This window comes from Lissotriton vulgaris, chromosome 2_1 (genome assembly GCF_964263255.1).
Source record: "Lissotriton vulgaris chromosome 2_1, aLisVul1.2, whole genome shotgun sequence".
NCBI classification, from domain to species: Eukaryota; Metazoa; Chordata; class Amphibia; order Caudata; family Salamandridae; genus Lissotriton; species Lissotriton vulgaris.
Window position 1 is genome coordinate 372,805,815 of NC_141687.1, and position 21,611 is coordinate 372,827,425.

The following is a 21,611-nucleotide window of genomic DNA, read 5'->3' on the forward strand; positions in this document are numbered from 1 at the left end:
GAGCTAAGAGAGGCCTCTAGTTAGTCATAGAAAAGAAGCGTCATATGAGCGTACTGGAACTCCGAGCCATGAGACTAGGCCTACAGGCATTTCTTCCAAGATTAAGCAGTCCTCATCTGGACAGATAATGCAACATCTGCATTTTACATAGCCGTGCAAGGGAAAACAAAGTCCAAGAATTTCTCAGAGGAGGCTCGATTTCTGTTGGACTGGGCCATTTCGCACACAGTTGACATTGCAGTTGAACATCTGCCAGGGTGCCAAAATGAGAACAGGATGCTCTGTCGAGAACTTTCAGACTGCGATGAGTGGAAACTCTACCAGGGCCAACTTGACTGCAACTTCCGATAATGGTGTTTACCTATGATTGCTCATCACTCAGAGCAACAGAAAATTTCAGTGCTGCGCTACCAGGTTTTGGCATCGAGGGGCCATGGGCAATGCTTTTTGATCAGATGAACATGATGGTGCATACACCTTTCTTCCATTTCTCCAGATCCACGGGTTTTGAGGAAGACTAAGACAGATCTCTGCACTCTTGATTCTCATTGCTTCAGCACGGCCAAGCCAGTATTAGTACAGTGAACTACTGCAACTGCCAGCACGTATGGCAGTACCACTAAAACAGCACTCCAGGATTTTCTCCTGACACCAGAGAGAGATAATCCATCACAACTCCAAGTGGTGGAACTTGACTGCATGGTACCCGACCACCTACAGCCAGGTCACAGGAATTTACTATCAGAATGTAGGGACATCCTAGCACGGGGAACTAAATATGTACAAAATTGTTTGTGGTTAAATGTATAACATTTTGGGAGAAAATATGCATATGAGATAAAATGAAAAAGTGGAGAGACCTCTTTTGGAAAATCCTTATACCAGAGCATGCATCCCCTATCCTGACAATATTCCCTATATTTTGCCATGCTCATCCCCTTCCACTCCTGGCAGGCTGGGGTTCTGCGCTCATTGAGAAACGCTGTGTAAGTGATAGATGCATACTTGGAAATACTAAAGACAGTCTGTTTGTATGTACTCAAACCTAATGAGAAGCAACAGAAGTTTGAGCATGGGCAGGGGCTTAATGCAAGCCCCTGCGGTGCAAGGACCCCACACACCAGGTGCCCCTTTAACCAAAGGCCTATGAATATCTCCGAGATATGGGAGCTTGAGGGGCCCTTCACTAAGCATAAGGAGCGATACAGTTACGCAATATACCTAATGTAACTGGAAAGTTGTAGTGTGTTGGGGTTTTCCTTAAAGAGATCTGTTTAGTTGCTTCTTGATTTGTATGAGGCTGTAGCAATTCTAGCGTTTGATGCTGTTTGCTATCTTGAGACTGCGGATCGAGATGACCCATTTTCAGTTTTCTCCATTTTGGATTGAAGTAATCTTCACAACTTCATTGTGTCTAGGATGCCTTTCAGGGTAATGATGTGGTATGTGGCACACTATTGATTAGAGTGTTATGTCATTCCAGGTGAGAGGTGACAACAGCCTATACTTCCTTAAGGAGGGAGTGTTGATACCATGTTCTCTAAATCTTCCTGGTGACTTCTTCACTGAATTTGAGATCAGTGTATCGGATGAATCCAAATGATTTTGCTTTGTATGTCAGTCATAAGATGAGGCCTGCTAGTTCCTATTGAAGAGCCAAGCTTGGAACTGTGAATGTTCAGCCCGGTATGCTAACAAATAGAACTAAGTTATTGTCATGTAGAGCTTTAGGTACATCTGGATTAGTTTGAGACAGGAGTTGAGTTCCTGTATTCGTCAGTGTTTGAAGTGTGGTACAGCCTGTTCTTCTCTTTGTAGTCCAGCACAGGCTAAAAGAAAGTAAACTATAATCCAGCATGGGCACAGTAATAATGTTTTTCTTTTTATTCCAGTTGAAGTAAAGTAGGCAGACTAATCTTGTGATTCAATGAAGGATAAACCAAAGTAGTTTGTAATGCAAAGATTGACATAGCAATGTAAATAAGTTTTAGTCCACAAGATGGTGAAGCAATCCGAGTGAGCTCTTATAATCTATTGCAGTATAAAGCAATTGTAGTGCTGGGTAAAATAATCCTTTCAATCTCCCTCTATAATCTAATACAGGGTATAGAAATTAATGTAATTTCTTTCTGTAATCTAGTGAAGAAGAGGTAATCATTTTTATGTACTTCGGTGTTAGAATACATAGCAAAGCAAGCAAAAGAATCCCTTGTAGTCTGTAAAGTGCATAACCGAATGTTCTTCTCCAGTCTTCCAACAGAAAACAAATTGAGCAATCTGTGTCTGTGATCTAAGGCAGATAAAGTAATTGCTGTAGTCTCTGTAATCTTTTGCATGGTAAAGTAAGTAGTACATTCAACAGTTTTCTAATGCAGCAGTAAGTAATTAGTATAATCTCCTCTAACATAGCGTAGTTTAAAAGTAATCTGATTCACTTCCTGCTTTGATCCACTGTGGGTTAAAGTAATCAGAGTAATATTTCTGTACCTTGTAAAAGGTAGTTATTTGAGTAATTTGATATCAAGTGCAGCTTGTAGAGTAATCTTTAATGCTACGCCTGATAACCAGTTATCCCGTTCTGTAATCTGATAGAGACTTAAGCAAAGTAATTGTTAAGGGGAACCTCTGAAGCTGTTTGGTTGCTTGCTTTTGGACCTTGGAGGAGCGCGGCATCTCTGCTTGCCCTAGCAGAGCGGACCCCCGTCACCACTCACCTCACAACTCGCCGGACCCGCTTCGCGGGTCCCGCAGCGCGTCATCTGTTCCTGGAGGCTGTTGGTTGCTGTGGGACTACCAGGAGGAGCGCGGGGAAAGGCGAGTGGACCAGCGGGGCTGCGAGCATAGGCAGGGACTCCAGAGTCCAGGAGCCCCTGCGGGCCCAACCTGCAACACCTGGGCTGCTCTCCCCGCTGGCCACGCCCCCCGCCGACGGAGTGAAAAGCGGGCTTCACTTCTGCCCCTGTGGGACCCTCTGAAGCTGTTTGGTTGCTTGCTTTTGGACCTTGGAGGAGCGCGGCATCTCTGCTTGCCCTAGCAGAGCGGACCCCCGTCACCACTCACCTCACAACTCGCCGGACCCGCTTTGCGGGTCCCGCAGCGCGTCATCTGTTCCTGGAGGCTGTTGGTTGCTTTGGGACTACCAGGAGGAGCGCGGGGAAAGGCGAGTGGACCAGCGGGGCTGCGAGCATAGGCAGGGACTCCAGCGTCCAGGAGCCCCTGCGCGCCCAACCTGCAACACCTGGGCTGCTCTCCCCGCTGGCCACGCCCCCGCCGACGGAGTGAAAAGCGGGCTTCACTTCTGCCCCTGTGGGACCCTCTGAAGCTGTTTGGTTGCTTGCTTTTGGACCTTGGAGGAGCGCGGCATCTCTGCTTGCCCTAGCAGAGCGGACCCCCGTCACCACTCACCTCACAACTCGCCGGACCCGCTTCGCGGGTCCCGCAGCGCGTCATCTGTTCCTGGAGGCTGTTGGTTGCTGTGGGACTACCAGGAGGAGCGCGGGGAAAAGCGAGTGGACCAGCGGGGCTGCGAGCATAGGCAGGGACTCCAGCGTCCAGGAGCCCCTGCGCGCCCAACCTGCAACACCTGGGCTGCTCTCCCCGCTGGCCACGCCCCCCGCCGACGGAGTGAAAAGCGGGCTTCACTTCTGCCCCTGTGGGACCCTCTGAAGCTGTTTGGTTGCTTGCTTTTGGACCTTGGAGGAGCGCGGCATCTCTGCTTGCCCTAGCAGAGCGGACCCCCGTCACCACTCACCTCACAACTCGCCGGACCCGCTTCGCGGGTCCCGCAGCGCGTCATCTGTTCCTGGAGGCTGTTGGTTGCTGTGGGACTACCAGGAGGAGCGCGGGGAAAGGCGAGTGGTCCAGCGGGGCTGCGAGCATAGGCAGGGACTCCAGCGTCCAGGAGCCCCTGCGCGCCCAACCTGCAACACCTGGGCTGCTCTCCCCGCTGGCCACGCCCCCCGCCGACGGAGTGAAAAGCGGGCTTCACTTCTGCCCCTGTGGGACCCTCTGAAGCTGTTTGGTTGCTTGCTTTTGGACCTTGGAGGAGCGCGGCATCTCTGCTTGCCCTAGCAGAGCGGACCCCCGTCACCACTCACCTCACAACTCGCCGGACCCGCTTCGCGGGTCCCGCAGCGCGTCATCTGTTCCTGGAGGCTGTTGGTTGCTGTGGGACTACCAGGAGGAGCGCGGGGAAAAGCGAGTGGACCAGCGGGGCTGCGAGCATAGGCAGGGACTCCAGCGTCCAGGAGCCCCTGCGCGCCCAACCTGCAACACCTGGGCTGCTCTCCCCGCTGGCCACGCCTCCCGCCTATCAGTTCGAGAACACACAGTTGTAGAGTTATAAGGAGAGCAGTGCCACCGCTTCGCGGGAGCGCGCGGGAGGGCGCCGGGAGAAGCCCGGGACAAGGGCGGGACCGTCTGTGGCCGTCCGGGGCCGATAGAGGCCGGGCCGGGCCCATCCTCTTGATCCCACTCACCAATACAAGTAAGGCTATGCCCTCGCCACCATTACGAGAAACCCCATCAAGGGATGGGGCCTCCAGCTCAGGGACTCTGGATAATTATTTTAAATCCGCCAAGGGAGACGCGGGCAAGGAAAACTCACTAGAAAAACGTAGGGCGGAGCGCAGGCGCTTCATTGAATCCTTGAAAAACAGACCATTGACTGATATCATCCCTTACCCCAGTTCCCAAGAGGAAGGCACTCCCCCTAGCAGCCTAATTACCCCGACACTCGAGGACTTCCCCCTCTTATTAAGGGAAATCCCCTCCACTCCAGGGAGAGTGCCCGGAAAAAACGCAGAGATAGCCCCACAAGAGTTATCTCTTACCCCTGTCAACCTGATAACCCAAACTCCCCCTACGCAAATAGCGAAGAAGAGTAAGTCCAAACTAAATGTAGTGGCAGAGTTGCATAAGCCCCCACCCAGTAAACGCGCCCGGAAATCAGTAGGGGGACGGGGGAAATCCAAAACATCACATCTTGACTTTGGCAAGAAACACACTAACAGTCTTCTACCGGGGAAACCTAAGGAGATAGTGCCCACCACTCCATTTCCTAAGCCCCCAAGCCCCAGCATAATTCTTACCACCAAAGAACCACAGGCTATTCCATCGAATTTAAGCCTTCCACTCTCTGCCACAGGGAGCATCGAATTCCTATTCCGCTCCTTTCTGCAGCCCATTAGCGATAGTCTGAAAAAAGTTGAGATTAGGCTCACCTTACTAGAAACATCTCTCACTACTCTGAACACCCTAGTAAGTAAACAGACAAAGCTAGCGGGAACCTATCCTTCTGCTGGGGACATCTCAATAGTAGAAGCTGTAACAAATGCCAACAAAGCCCCCCCCCGGAACCCGCCATCTGCCCCTCCTCTGCAACCCCTTATGGCCATCCCACTCCAGGCACGGCAGAACAACCAAAGCAATAAACCTATTTAACCATCAGACCATGCCCCCCATAGTTCTCAAACGGAGACTCCTGGAATAGACCAAGAACAGGTTAACGCCCCCCCACACTCTCCGGCCTGGCCAACCCCCAGACCACGGAGGCCAGACCTCCCGCCAGAAGCCAATAGATTAATGGTGGTCTTAGCAGGTGCCCCTCATTTAAGATCAGGGGAGAATGAGGATTATCAATCCCTTAAGAAAAAGGTCATTAAATGGCTTAATTGGAATCGACCCCTACCATCTCATTTTAACAACGAGATCATTATGGTGAGAAGGGTCCCTTGGTTAGGGAAGACCAGGAAATCCATAGTTGGGGACTGCATCCTGGTTACTTTTAAAGACCCAGGCACTGTTTGGCATATCTGTGGAGGAGTTAACAGATCCCTGGATTCCACCATACAGACCCTCCCAGTATCTTTCTTCTTCCCCCCCCATTCGCAGGCACCAGGATCCATCGCATGACGATTGTCAAGGGTGGAACATAGACGTAGACATAAAGGCTATGTACAACGCCCGCATTTCCAACCGCCGGACACACCCTTTTGCCATTTTAATCGCTTCAATTGTCTGAACGGTTTGGACGGGGTCGACTGACTTACTGTCTGCAAGCCAGCGACTGGGGATAATGGCTCCTGCGGACTCTTGGAACTGCCCATTTTGTCCCATGGCACAATTCCTGGCCCATTGAATGACCTAGTGGCTTCTGACCACGGCACATTTGAATCTTTTCATCCAGCCACTGACAGCGTAGCCGCAGATGAGGAGACCACCACGGTCCCTTTTCCTGCGGATAATGGCGAGCATAGATCCCCTGTGCCACATACATCTCCTGCTGTCCTTGCCCTAGGCCCTGCAACAGAAGTGGGGCCTGGAATCACCTCCTCTGACCCCTATGATATGGCAACCTCCACCTCCGAACACTTGAGGCTTATCTCCTGGAACATCGCGGGACTGGCCAATAAATTGGAAGAACCGGACTGGGCAAAGTACATAGAGACTGGCGATATATGTATGTTCCAAGAAACCTGGGCCAGAGAGGATTACGGACACCAAGGCTATTCATCATTTTTCATCCCAGCAAGGTGGGAAGGCAAAGGCCGCCCATCAGGGGGACTTACGACGTGGGTCGCAGCTCATTTGGGCTGTGTGGCCACACGGCTGCCACTCAACTCTGATGATATCCTTGTGGTCTCACTAACATGGCCAAACAAAGCTAATCTTCTGTTGGTTAACATCTACTCCAGGCTGATGGGAATGGCAAAGGAATCACCAACCATTGATGAACTTTCGAATTTCTTAGCTGAACTGCCGATTGATTCATATTATGTGGTGGGTGGGGACTTTAACTCTCACTTCGAGCCACTCCCCGGCCTTCTTGAAGGTTTTGCATCGGAAGAAGAGGCTAGGTGGGCAGTACCATGGGTGGAAGCTCCATCCCCGAAAGCCTGGACCCCACTGGCACTGCAAATTACTGCCCTCACTCTAAGGTTCGGACTCAGAGCCTGTAATGGGCGCATGAAATCTGACGTACCCAGCAAAAATACCTACAATAGACGGGGGAGAGAGTCTCATTTGGACTATGTCTTGGTCCAAATAGTGAGGTGGTCGACAATACAGGATTTCAGGGTGATGGACAGGACGGACAGTGATCATAACGCCCTTGAGCTAGACCTTGCCCACCCAGGTCCCCAGGCTCAAGTGTCTCATGAGGAAGGGAATAACCCCACGCTCCTCCTGGACAACAGTAGGAGAAGAATCAGGTGGGAGCACATGGTTACAAATAAGGATAAACTCCCTCTGCTCTATGCGGAGATTACCCCCATCTTGGAAATCGTTGGGAGCCTTGACATTGAGGCAAACAATAGAGACGCAAACAGCAAACTGTTTGATGCCCACGAGGAACTTATAAAAGTTGCGGCACCCCATTTCACTCGTAGCTCACGAAAGCCAAGGGAGAGGTGCCAAGGTAAAATACAGTGGTACAATGCAGCATGTAGACGGGCCAAAACAGAACTTCTTGGAATAATTAAGGAGGGCATAGGAGGGGAACGCCTTAAACAAAGCAGGCAAGCCTATAAGAAGCTTCTTGCTCAGGCTAAAGTAGAATGGGAGGAAAATCAGTGGGAAGAACTCACGAAGGCCTTAGCAATCCAAGATCAACGCCTGTTCTGGAGGACCGTGAATGGGGGATCAGGGAGTCTTCATTCGGCAGTAGAGCCCAATATAGCTCCTGGAGTGTGGCAGGCCCACTTCCAGTCCCTATACAGTTCTGAGCCCGGAGAACTCCCTGCTCCTATTGAACTGGAGAGGCCGGGCTCCCGAGGGGATCCAATAACATTAGGTGAGGTTACTGCTGCTATTTCAGGTCTGGCATCGGGGAAGGCGCCAGGACTGGATGGGCTACCGGGAGACCTGTTTAAACAGGAGCCCACCGTCTGGGCGCCTTACCTCGCCGCTCTTTTTAACAGCGTCCTCGGTGGGATGGAAATCCCTAGTACTTGGCTGGGGGCTGAGGTGGTCCCTATTTTTAAAAAGGGATCCCCCCCCCTCCTCCCAGCCAACTACAGACCGATTAGCCTGATAGATGTAGCACAGAAGCTGTTCGGCAGGGTGCTGCTGAACAGGCTCCAGGATTGGAGGGCGCCCTCAGTCCCTACCAGGCAGGATTTAGGAAGGGGGTATCCACGGTGGACCAGGTTTTTAGACTGAATCTGGTCTACTGGAGGACAGCGAAGTTCGAGGGCCGCAGTCTGTACACAATTTTTGTGGACTTACGGGCCGCCTTCGACCTAGTGCCCAGGGGGAAACTTTGGAGCGTCTTGGAAGGGATGGGCGTGCCCCCAGACATCTTACTAACCCTGCAGAGGCTGCACCACAATAATTACGCCCGTGTGAGGTGCGGGAGGTCGGGGGAACTGACTGACAGATTCCCCGTTGGCAGAGAGGTGAGACAGGGCTGTGTGCTGGCGCCGACCCTGTTTTGCCTCTTCGTCAACGGGGTAATCGCCCATCTTAATGCCACCGACTACACAGACGCCCCCAAACTAAACGGCAACAGGGTGCCCGCAATAATGTTTGCGGATGACGCACTGTTGCTATCTAAAACACCCATGGGCATACAAAGGATACTTGATGCCTTCGTGGCTTTCTGCCTGGATAGAGGGCTTGAAATCAATGCCACAAAAACCAAATTCATGGTATTGAATCCGAGCCTGAAACAGCGCCCGAATTCACAACTGGGAGCTGTGCGATTGGAAAGAGTAGCCACTTTTGAATATCTTGGCGTGACGCTCAACGAAACTATGACCTGGGGACCTCACCAGAGTAGGGCCAACCTTAAATTAATACAAACTACCGGGGGTATCTCCCGGATGATGATTGGCTCATCCTACCGCCCATTGGGGCCCTTAATCCAGATATATAAGGCCCAGGCCAGGGGGGCGATCATGTACGGGGCTGAACTGTGGGGCCACATGCCATGCCGGAACCTGTCTTCCACAGAAAACAAGTTTATAAGACAGATAGCCGCACTTCCATCAAGCACTCCACTCCTTCCCCTGAGGCTTGACCTAGGGCTACGACCACTTGCTGATGAGATAAGCTTGAGACCCATTGCCTTTTGGCGTAGGCTATGGAGCAGCAACGACCTAGCCGACTATAGGGCGGAACTGGTTGAACTATTAAACCACCCCAAGGCGCTTAGTATTCCCTGGGTCCAAAACATCCAAGCTATTTGCACGGATCTGGGGCTCCCTGAATTGTGGACTGAGCCGGCAAACGTAGCACCAAGAATCTCCAAAAGAGGCCTGGCGAATCTGTATCATGAACACAAAAGGGCAAGGGCCCAAGCTACCCAGATAGAGGGGTCCCTATCATCTGTGTTCCTGCAAAGTAAGGATAGTTACAGATTCGAGAAGGCTTTGGATCCTATATATCCCACACTTACCAGGAAGTTATTCCTCCAGTGGAGATACGGTACATTGCCCTTTCGGTCCTTTACAAGTTCCTGGTCACAGGCCCCCTCCGCCAAGCATTGTCCTCTTTGTGTTGATAAAGAGGAAAATGACTTGCATGTGGTCTTCTTCTGCCCAGCCTATAAGGCAGCCAGAAAACATTGGCTCCTTCCTCTGATTAAGAATTTGGGTGGCAGGGAATACGCACCTATGTACAGGATTTTAAAATCCGATGTTTCCGGCCCAACTGTTTTTGCACTTTCCAAATTCTTCCCTAATGTTTGGTACACACGCAATCGCTTTTTAAAAAATTCTGGGTAGTCCTTAGTAATGCTACATCTCTTATAAACTGCTTTTATGTCTGTGTTCTTTTTTTAACTCATGTATTGATGTTTCATCAGATTTTGACAGAGTTCTATGTGATTTTATCTTTATTGTGTATCTTTTATGACCGAATGGTCGAAATAAAGATTGAAAATGAATGAATTGTTAATTTGGTAATTCAGTAAAATGTGAAAAAATCAGAGTACTAGCATCCTTCTATTAAATGCACAGTAATGTAACTTGAATGTAAAGTAACAAGGGCAGTTGGTGTATGCATTAGGGCAGGATAATATCCTAATCAATCTTTTTCTGTTACTGTAGTAATGTTTTGCCATGTACTGTTGTTGTTACTTTTTACCCTGGTTGTTAGTTTACTCTACTTAATCCTGTATTAATCATCTAGCATTGAGTACAGAGAAATGTAAGCAAAGTAATCTGTTATTTTATTTAGGGTAAAGTAATGCCAGTAATAGTTTGAAAGCATTTTACTCAGAATAACATTTTCTATTGTAAAGCAGGGTGAAGTAATCAAAGTCATTTCTTTCTCTATAACAGTAAAGTGGAAACCCATTAGGTTGAAGCCCTTCTTCATTCAGATAACATTATGAGTGTAAACTTTTGCAAGATAAAGTAATCAGATTAGTGTCCTTATTTATTCCAATGGAGGGTAACTTAAACATCAGAATTTACTGAGATCATTGATATAGGGTAAAGTACTCCACTATCTCATTCTGTGATCCAGATATGATAAAGATACTAGATTATTCTCTTTGTTTGATTTTGTGCATGGTTAAGTAATCGTAGAAAGTAATTTGTAAAAGTAGAAGCTTACATCAGTTGCGGAGTAGATTTTCAGGTTCAATACCCTGCTGTTTAGACATTCTTGGTGTCCTACAGTATTGGAATGCAGGGTAAACTTATCCACAGTCAATTTTAAAAAACAATCTAAATCCAGATAAAGTAATCCACTACACCCTGTAATGTAATACAAGAATGGTCTTTTTCAGAGCAGGGTAAAATTATCAATAATCTTGTATAAAGTGTAGTAATCAATTTGGATTGTGAAGTAATATTAGCATTTTACAGAGTCTTCTGTGTCTCAAGGCAGAGTTAAGAAGTCAGCATCTCTTTTTGCACTCTTGATTTTTTGTAAAGCAGTTCAACTAATCTGAAAACTGTAAAGAGAGTGAAGTAATCTACAATCAAATTCAGCATAATGTGGACAAAGGAATCCCTTTCATTAAGGGTAAAGTAATTGAAGTGATGCCATTCTCTGTTGTAATTCTAAGTACAGCTATCAAAATAGAGTATTTCTGCTATTTAATGTCTTCTAAGGTAATTTAATATTCTATAATTTAATGCTGGCAAATGCAGTTGGAGTAATATTCTGTAATCTTAATGCGTGGTTTATTAATCAAATTAGTCAACTTTGTCTAATTTGGGGAGCAGTATTCTGTGATGTTGGCAGAGTATAAGTAATCATCTCAACTAAGAACACACAAATTAATCAGATACTTTTTTGTAATCTGTTGAAGGGTAAAGTAATTGCATTTACTCCCTATTGTAATCCAATGTCAAGGTTAAGCAACTAAAGTATGTTACTTCTGTTAGGGAAAAATTCAAGTGAATAGAATGAGCTTCAATCAAATTAATAAAGATAAAATAAATGTAATGAGAGAAAATATGTTTATAATCTCAAGCAGAGTAAAGAAGTTGGATCTATCAATTTATGTAAATCAATAGAGTACAACAGTCAGAATAATGCCCTGTAATCTGAAACTAATAAAGTAGTGTGATAGAGTGAAGTAAACAAAGTAATATCCGTTGTAAAGTTTTTATTCAAACGTTGAGAAACGTAATACAGAAATAACATGACACAGGATAATGAAACACCTGTAGTTTCTTTTAGAGTAGCTTATTCTGGTGCAGTCATTTTATATCTCTTCTCTGTTTAATGGAGACTTGACATATGCTGCTTCTGAATATGAAGGAACCTTGCACTACTGCTGTATCTGATTGACCCCTCACTTTCTTCCATCTCCTGTACAGAGCATTTATGATTTGAATCCTTTGCATCATCGAACTGTTTCTCTTCCCTTCTCTTCACGGTTCCAGATAGCTCAATTAACATGTTTGTGTTTATTTCCTTAGAGTGCCTCTCTGAAGGATGCCGCTCTGTGATTCAGGAACAAGCCACATCTTTGGGGCTTTCCATGTTCTCCCTGCTGGTGAAGAGGTCGACTGACTTGCTGAAAGAGCTGGCACGAGGTAATGGCAATAGAGGCTGGAGAAGGTTCTAGACATTTGAGAATGGCATTGCTATTAGTGCCAAAAAAAGGTCACTGCTTTCTAATCATGCATTGAGAATTTGAAGGGTGTGGGAGTTTTTGGGGTAAGTAAAAAGAATAGCAAGACCAGAAAAAAGCAAACGAAGGTCCTTGAATATTGCCCAACACCCCACGATGCTTGAAATTAATCCTCTTAAGAGGTCAGACCCTCCTTATGTGTCTAAGGCAGTCTTGTGTATACATTCGTAACTCACGCTCTAGGTGGAAGGCAAATTCAGGAAATGTGTTTTGAGGATTAACAGTTTGGGCACAACACTTGCATAACAAAACCACTAAGTAAAGCTCCCTGACAAATTTAGTTCAATCAAATGACGTATTTTGTGGTGACAATAAGGCCAAAGTGACTACAAATGGATCAGTCACTGGAAATGTGTTGCTTTCTAAAGCAACAGTTCCATTCCACTTGAATTCTACATTCCGAATGGACAATCAGTGAAGGTTCCTACATAGTACTAACAAGTGGCCAATAGAGACTTCGTTCCCTACAGTCACACAGCATGCTGCCAAGCCAGAGAGCCATGTTCACTGAATCCTCATTATGTTCCCAAAAAGTGGCAGACATACAGTGGCAACCAGGCCTTGTTATGGCCACTCTGAACGTTGTATCATTATACACTTCCATCAAACACAAAAGGTTTCAGTTCTTTGGCATAGACATCACAGAAGCAAGGAGAAAATCGAGAACTGAGGCTCAGACGCCAAGAAGCAAGTTGGATCATGCGTCTACAATCAGTCCACCATGGCCAGAACTCTGATCATGAGTTACAGTACTTTTTGGGAACATAATGAGGATTCACTGAACATGGCTAGCAATGGTCAGCCGGCACCCCACAGTCTAGATATTTCCCTTCTGTTCAGCTTCCACTCTAAAGTACTCTGTCCTATGGTGCACGTGCCTGATTTACCATGGCCTTATGTCCCATTTGATGGTTTGAGAACTTTATCAGAACATTATATGTAACTCTAATATGTTGATCATCCTTTGTCTTTAAACATGATGACTTTTTTTGGGTACTGTTTTCAGTGCCGCTTTGCACTTTATTGTGCATGCTTAATAATTGATTCCTAGTGCTTATTTATCGTGTTTCGAATTTTGCTCTCTGCTTGGAGCTCATTTCAAATTGTATTGCTGGATGTAAAGAAGGTTATGCTCTTACACCTTCCATCTTATAACCTCTCCTTGCTTTCCCTTATTTCCGACTTTATTTCCAACTTTAACTTGCACCCTTCTCACTAATCTACACTTTTACCATACCGTGCGTTTCGGCCTCAGGCTGTTTCACTTTCACGGCCGCGAGGCCGTGCTTCAAAGGGATCCGCTCCTCCGCCCCCTGCTTCACACTTTAAAGGAATGCTCTCCCCTGCCCCCCACAGCAATGCCAAGAGCTTGTTTGTGGCAGCCTTGAGCTGAGGTGAGAGCTGCTTGCAGAATATCTTCCTTCCCACCCTCGCCATCTCCGGAGTTACCCGCGGCTGTGCTCTCCCCCGCCCTCCACAGCAATGCCAAGAGCTTGTTTGTGGCAGCGTTTAGCTGAGGTGAGAGCTGCTTGCAGAATATCTTCCTTCCCACCATCGGGATCTCCGGAGTTACCCGCGGCTGCATTGCAAGCCTGTGCCTCTGCTGGTTTAATTTTAACTTCGTGCAATGTCACTGAATTTCTCCACATCATAATTACCCTCTTTGCTTCTGATCAGCATAGCTGGCCTCGAGCCACATTTAGCTGAGGTGAGAAATGCTTGCAGAATATCTTCCTTCCCACCCTTGCCATCTCCGGAGTTACCCGCGGCTGCATTGCAAGCCTGTGCCTCGGTAGTTTAATTTTACCTTCATGCAATGTCACTGAATTTCTCCACATCGTAATTACCCTCTTTGTTTCTGATCAGCATAGCTAGCATAGCTGGCCTCGAGCCACTTGTCATAGCGTAATTGCGCAGTCACCAGTTTCAATTTTAGCACCGCCGTTCTACCACTCTGTTCATATCTTTGTGGAACTTGTTCTTACTTTGCTGTTTATCCAACTTCCCTCTCTCCAGACTCCACTGATGTCTTCTTTTTATTCCTCAGTTTTCCATTTGACAATCACTTGTCGTAAGCCAATGACCGGGGTTTAACTTATGCCATTCGGCTGAGTGTTCCTTCTCACAGAACAGTGGGTTGCCTTGTAAGTAGACCGGAAGTAGTGTGTATGGCCCTCATTTCAGCTGCTGGGCCAATAGCATCTTTTCGTGTAGAAGCTGTCCCGTTATCGGCCACCATTTAGCTATCCCTACAACAGTAGGCTCTTTAAAGATCCCCAATATATCACCGATATTTCCCCCAGGGACCCGGTGGACCTTCTGTTGGATTCATTGGTGGTACACATGCCTTGACACTAACAAATCCGTCCATAGTGTTGCACCACTCCGCCCCCCGCCCGGTACACCGCTCCCTTGTTTGGGTTGTAAGTTCTGGCGAGTAAAAATGCATGTGAAAATGCATGTCCATCTGGCTAGTGGCCGAGGTGCTCCCTTGTAACACGAGGTGGGACATCTCGTGCAGGCCTTTCTGTTCGAGATTTACCAAACCTCCCAAGAGAAGTAAAGATGCAGTCTTCCAGTACCTACTCTGGCCGTGCACTTCGGGCTTTCTCTCTCCCCACACAGTAATAAAGATCTGCACGTTTCCACTGTCCGCGTTTTTCTATCTGTTCACTTCCGGGTAGTCCGTGGGTGAAGGGCTCAGTGACTGCCACAGATGGCCCTGGTGTCCAGCAAGCCACAGACTGAGAAACTGGCTCACGTTTGCCCTCCGCTGAAGCGCGTCCAGTTGCTCGCAACATGCCACCCTGCATACGGCTCACTGATCTTTTATGCAAATGAATGTTGAACTGGGATTGAATGAATTGGGAAAGGACTAAGATGGACCGCAAGGATGACCTGTCCTTTATAATACCGGGGCTTTTCGTTAAATGCATCCATGTATTTGTTTAGCTGTCACGGTGCTTCATGCAGTGTGACATCCCCTCCTCTGTATCTGCATTTCCCAACGGCCCCAGTTCACCCTCCAGAGACACATCTTGACAATACGCATGCGTGGGCCCGCTATGCACTGTTTCCTTAAGAGAGTACTGTGTGTCTATTTTTTGTGCCTTTCTGCCCTCTGTTAGACTCGTTTTTCCCTTTTTATTCTGCCCTTATGCCCTCTGCAACACCACATCATCACTCAGCGCTACCCCAGCATCACTCAGCACCACCACATTATCACTCAGCACCACCACAGCACCACTCAGCACCACCACAGCACCACTCAGCACCCCCACAACATCACTCTGCAGCACCACTCAGCACCACCACAGCACCCCCACTCAGCACCACCACAGCACCCCCACATTATCACTCAGCACCCCCACATTATCACTCAGCACCACCACATTATCACTCAGCACCACCACATTATCACTCAGCACCACCACAGCACCACTCAGCACCACCACAGCACCACTCAGCACCCCCACAACATCACTCTGCAGCACCACTCAGCACCACCACAGCACCCCCACTCAGCACCACCACAGCACCCCCACATTATCACTCAGCACCCCCACATTATCACTCAGCACCCCCACATTATCACTCAGCACCACCACATTATCACTCAGCACCACCACATTATCACTCAGCACTACCACAGCACCACTCAGCACCACCACAGCATGATTCAGCACCACCACAGCACCACTCAGCACCACAACAGCACCGCCACAGGACCACCCAGCACCGCCACAGCACCACTCAGCACCACCACAGCACCACTCAGCACAACCACAGTCCCACTCAGCATCACTCAGCACCACTCAGCACCACCACAGCATCACTCAGCACCACCCAGCACCACCACAGCACCACTCAGCACCCCCACAGCATCACTCAGCACCACCACAGCACCACTCAGCACCACCACAGGACCACCCAGCACCGCCCACTCAGCACCACCACAGCACCACTCAGCACAACCACAGCCCCACTCAGCACCACCACATTATCACTCAGCACCACCACAGCACCACCCAGCACCACCACAGCACCACTCAGCACCCCCAAAACATCACTCTGCAGCACCACTCAGCACCACCACATTATCACTCAGCACCACCACATTATCACTCAGCACCACCACAGCACCACTCAGCACCGCCACAGCATCATTCAGCACCACCACAGCATCATTCAGCACCACCACAGCACCACTCAGCACCACCACAGCACTACCCAGCACCGCCACAGCACCACTCAGCACCGCCACAGCACCACTCAGCACCACCACAGCACCACTCAGCACAACCACAGCACCACTCAGCACAACCACAGCATCACTCTGTAGCACCACTCTGCACCACCACAGCATCATTCAGCACCACCACAGCACCACTCAGCGCAACCACAGCATCACTCAGCACAACCACAGCACCACCACAGCACCACTCAGCAACCACCACCACAGCACCACATTATCACTCAGCACCACCACATTATCACTCAGCACCACCACATTATCACTCAGCACCACCACAGCATCATTCAGCACCACCACAGCACCATTCAGCACCACCACAGCACCACCACAGCATCACTCAGCACCACTCAGCACCACAACAGCACCACCCAGCACCGCCACAGGACCACCCAGCACCGCCACAGCACCACTCAGCACCACCTCAGCACAACCACAGCCCCACTCAGCACCACCACAGCATCACTCAGCACCACCACAGCACCACTCAGCGCAACCACAGCACCACTCAGCGCAACCACAGCACCACTCAGCGCAACCACAGCATCACTCAGCGCAACCACAGCATCACTCAGCGCAACCACAGCATCACTCAGCGCAACCACAGCATCACTCAGCAGAACCACAGCATCACTCAGCACCACCATAGCATCATGGTTCAAATATGTTCTCTCAATGTTTCAAGCTTTATTACAAATGTCACAAGAAGATGTTAATATTTCACTTCTGTTCTTGGATTTTCGTCACAATAAAATACACTGAACATAATCTTGTTTGTGTTAATGTACGTACAAATACAAAACATAAAAAAAAATCTAATTTACAATGCCAAAAGCTCAAACTTTTACTAATGCGAGACCTATTGCATTGCAAATGCTGGTTTCATTGCGGTGCTTTCATGCCTCCCCCTCACACCTTCTTTCCTCCACTATTATCTATGGTAGCTTTACAGTTCTCTCTACATATACCTTTTTGCCACAATAACAATGAGACCATTGGCTGTAACAGTAACACTGGTCCTAATACCAATGCCTCCTTGCTTTGATGCTAATGACCGGCTGTTTTTCTTTCGAATTTATCGTTTTGGTGTCTATATTACTTTTTTGGTGCTGATATATGTATTTTTTTCATCACGATATCTTAACCAACAATGTGTTTTCTGCTTAACTGTTATGATACTGTACGTTCGAACGCTGCATTATTCACATTGCACCAGTTATATTGGGCGCTTATGAGCGGCTGCTTGATTGAATTGGTGGCTTGGTCGCTTATACTTTTCTTGGATTTAATGAGGATTTGAATTTTTTCAATGCCCAACATATTTGGAGAACTTGTTCATTGATATAGCTCTATACATGATTTTCAGTCTAGGGTGCGGACATAGTCAATGTGGGCGGCATTTTTATTCAGAATGGCTGTCACTTTTTTTGCATCCAATGTTCATGCTAGTCTAGCCTAATAATTTTCGCTGCCTGTGTCAATGTCATTTATTGTGTGTTTCACTCACTCACTCACGCGTCACGTCACATTTTTTATTCTAATTTTAAGTACTTAAATACAGGATCTGTATCGACTCGTTTGTTCAGGATGAATCATTTCGGGTCATCTGAAATTTCGTGTTTTTTCTTCTACTCGCAGGACCTGACTTGTTTCATTTATTCACTAAGGTTTCTTTCTATCTCTTGTGTGATGTCAGTATGAAATATTAGATGTTTTTTCGCTTTCCACATCCATTGGGTTTCGACTCACGAGAGGTGGTCTTCTGCGCTATTCAACTTTGTCACAGACAATGCGCGGCGTGTATATAAATTCTCTATACTGTACCTTGTCTTTCATCTCACCCCCAGCCCTGAAGAGTCACGGGCGCCTTGCCCACATGACGAAACACGTGTTGGCTGGTTACTTTCTTTTGTGATCACCCTTCCGGACAGGAAGGTCGAATACAAATTTTTGAAAAAATAAACTTTCAACTGTGTCCACCTTGTTTCATTTAACTATGGATTGTTCTTTAACACCTCCCCTGCTGGTGACGGAACCGTTCCGTCATCAGCCGCGGTCGCGCTGTGCTGATGACGGAGCGGTTCCGTCACGGCCCGCTCGGCGCACCTGCGCGGCGCGTATTCCGCGCCTGCGCTGAGCTTTCCATTAAGCGGGCCGGCTGTGACGGAACCGCTCCGTCATGAGCACAGCGCGACTGCGGCTGGTGACGGAGCGGTTCCGTCACCAGCATGGGCACGCCGCGCGGCCTCCCCGCCCCCTTAGCGCTGCAGCGGAATAGCCGCCGCAGCGAAGGGGTTAAATAAGTATGACATTTGTATTCACCTCACATAACATGTGCACAGGACGTTTGTTGTAATTACTGAGTGGGCGTTTGCCACTCTCTGCAGAGGTTTTGGGGTCTCCTCTGACCTTGTTGCACCGTTCATCACTGTTGCTTTTTCATCCCTAAAAATACCGTTACCCGTCAAGGCGCCACCCTTCCTGCACACTTGAATACCCTCCACAGAACCCACAATACCTACATAAGTCTGCCTGCCTTCTCAGACTTCCAGCTGTACTTTGTCGATTAGGGCCTCACAATTCTGAAGTCTGGGCATGGTGGGTAACAGGCCACGCACTACCACCCCCCCAAACTTCAGATGGTCTGTGTCCAGCAGAAGTATGCCTGTCTCCAATCGTATACTTCTCCCTGAAACATACTCCGATAAACCACGTATTATAGGTGGGTGCCTTATGCTAGTTCCCCACACCCTCTATATACAACAGTCTTTTTTTTATGGCAGAGACCCAGCTCAGTGAGATGTCGGTTCAAAACTTTCAAAAGGTGGGGAGGCATAGCTACACAAGCCAGCATGGCGGATGCCAATTAGATCAGATACGCCAGACCTATTTCAAATCTCTCTGAATCTGAAGGCTGGCTGCCTGAATCCTATAAATCAGCCCCGAAGGTGATCTGGACATGGGGGTGTGGGCAGAGTGTCTCCGCGAGTCTCGGCGGTAGCGACTGGGGGCCGTGAGCGCCACCTGAAACGACTATCAAGAAGCCGAGGGGAGACGTGTGCATGCAGTGGGGCTCTGACTGCAGCCCGCGACCGGCGCTACTGCAGAAAACACACAGACTAAGGAAAGGCAGCTGCCGAGCTGGGCAGTTGGTGTCCCCCCACCCAACCCAGTCCAGATCTCGGATTGCGGAGCGGGAGGAACAAACCTCTCGTAGCAGCAGCAGTGTTGACCACTCAGTGTGGCCCGGATCGCAGCGAGGCCTACAACCATTGGTGAGTGTGACCTGCTGATCGGAGCTGTGCATGAAATAAGCGACGCTGTTCCGGGGCCTGGGGTGGATCCTGACACTCACCCTGGTGGCACTAAGGGATTTAATTAAAAAGGGGTGGCGGGGTGGCCCGAAGGGAGCCCGACGTAGACCGGCACATGGGCCTCGCCCACTGATGTAGACTACCTGGCACCTCCAATTACCGCGGATCTGATTGTCGGCAAGGGATGGGCCGGAACAACAGAAGATAGAAAACCTGGCCACACTGCACCCCAATAGCCTACAGAGGGCCACCACGAAAACAATAGCTGCGTGGCCGTGGTTGGCATAAAGGCCGAGCACAACACGGTCACATATGGCAGATCTCCACCTAACCTGAGAAGAACAGAGCTATCATTGTTGCCCCATATGAGGTAATATAAATTTTATGGTCAAGTTATGTTCCCTAGCGCGTACCCCACCGACTCCATGTACGAGTTAAAGTGCATGTAACTTCCCTCCTGTACCAGCTATGAAGACGCAAATACATTTGCGTCCAACGTTAACTTGTCCTCTTTCAGACCCACCATGAATGGGTTGGATGGTCCGTTCCTAAGTATGCTATGCCAACGTCTTTTTGTAGTGTACTCCTACGTTTTTTCAGCCCTGGCTGAAGTAGGCCCTGAATCTCTGCCACCGAGCCTCTTTTCTGGCTTCTGACTGCGAGGGCCCCTGCCCAAGCAGCCCCTGTACCCGTGAACTCTGACTTACTTCTAGCGCGGCCCTCCGTGCTCAGCTCAGCCTGCTGCCTGCCAAGATTGACTATAACCTTCGAGTTATCTGTTTCCCTCCCCGAAAATACATTCCAGCCTGCTAGCTTCAGTAAACATCCTTCCTCAGCTACAGGGCTAAAGGGCCGACCTGTCTCTATGCAAGTAATTCATAGCTCCGTTGCCATGCTTCCATGGAAGGCCCCATGCCCCCACGCTTCTCATACAGACACTCAGGCGCTTATACACGCACTCACAGCAAGTATAGAATAGCTTCTGCTCTAGAGACCTTTCTGCCCAGATAGCTTAGTTCCTAAACATCAGATATCAGATATGATAGAAGCACAAGTTGATCTGACATGCCAGACTTCTGTCTCTTTCCGTCAGTGTAAATGTCAAGTCCCCTGCACCCCTCCAATCACACGTCATGCAGCTGCGCGCGCATCCAAGTTTCCGATTTCTGCCGACATTGCCACCTTTTCTGTTAGTGCCACCCATTCGTGACACCTATCAGTGACGTTTCCAGAACACACCTCTAGTTCACGCCTCTTGATTACGCACATGCTCCACGTGTATATTGTTATCTTGTCTTCTCTCAGCTGTTACGCCTCTTGCACTGTAAACCTATGTTATGAAATAAGTATATAAGCTATGTACTGTTAATAAAATGTTAGCGCGCTCATCTATCCCTTCTGACACCCTGTGTGGTGGTCAGAACATGATATCTTGGCCATGACTATTCCTTTTTATGGAATAAAACCCCTTAGAACTCTAACACCACGGACTCTGTTTTCTTTTATTTCTGATTGAGTTATTATTGATCAAGTCAGTCAAATTAACTTTATTCGATTCAATTAAAATCATACAAAGGACATAAAAACAAGATTATTTACAATTAAAAATTATTAAACAATTTCTTTGCACTCGAATTAATTTGACATGATAGTTAAAAAGAATAAAAAATTTATGCATACTGGTTTGACTAGTTCATACATTTTCTTGTTCTGGACGCTGCCACTAGGAAATTTGCCAAGGCAAATGTGATGCGTATGTTTCCCAGGGATTTTAAATAAAGCATGGCTGGTCTCACCTGTAGGAAACCAGCTTCCCTTAAAACAGGTAACAAGTGTTTTTTTCTTACTACAGAAAAGAAATCACAAAACATAACAAAGTGCATCGTGTCCTGAACTGAAAAATTGTCACATGTGCAGGGAGGTGCTAACTCTGGTTTCATCCAGGAATTAA

The 21,611-nt window shown here is 48.1% G+C and overlaps 1 protein-coding gene across 2 annotated transcripts in view; it reads left to right on the forward strand.

The window, feature by feature from the left end:
* Positions 1-21,611, forward strand: part of SMG6 (SMG6 nonsense mediated mRNA decay factor) — a 1,283,123-nt gene that overhangs the window by 634,763 nt on the left and 626,749 nt on the right. For both annotated transcript variants that reach the window (XM_086955188.1, XM_086955187.1), the window contains exon 11: positions 11,880-11,996. In XM_086955188.1, coding sequence (XP_086811314.1) covers positions 11,880-11,996 — 117 coding nt within the window. The remainder of the gene's footprint in view (positions 1-11,879; positions 11,997-21,611) is intronic.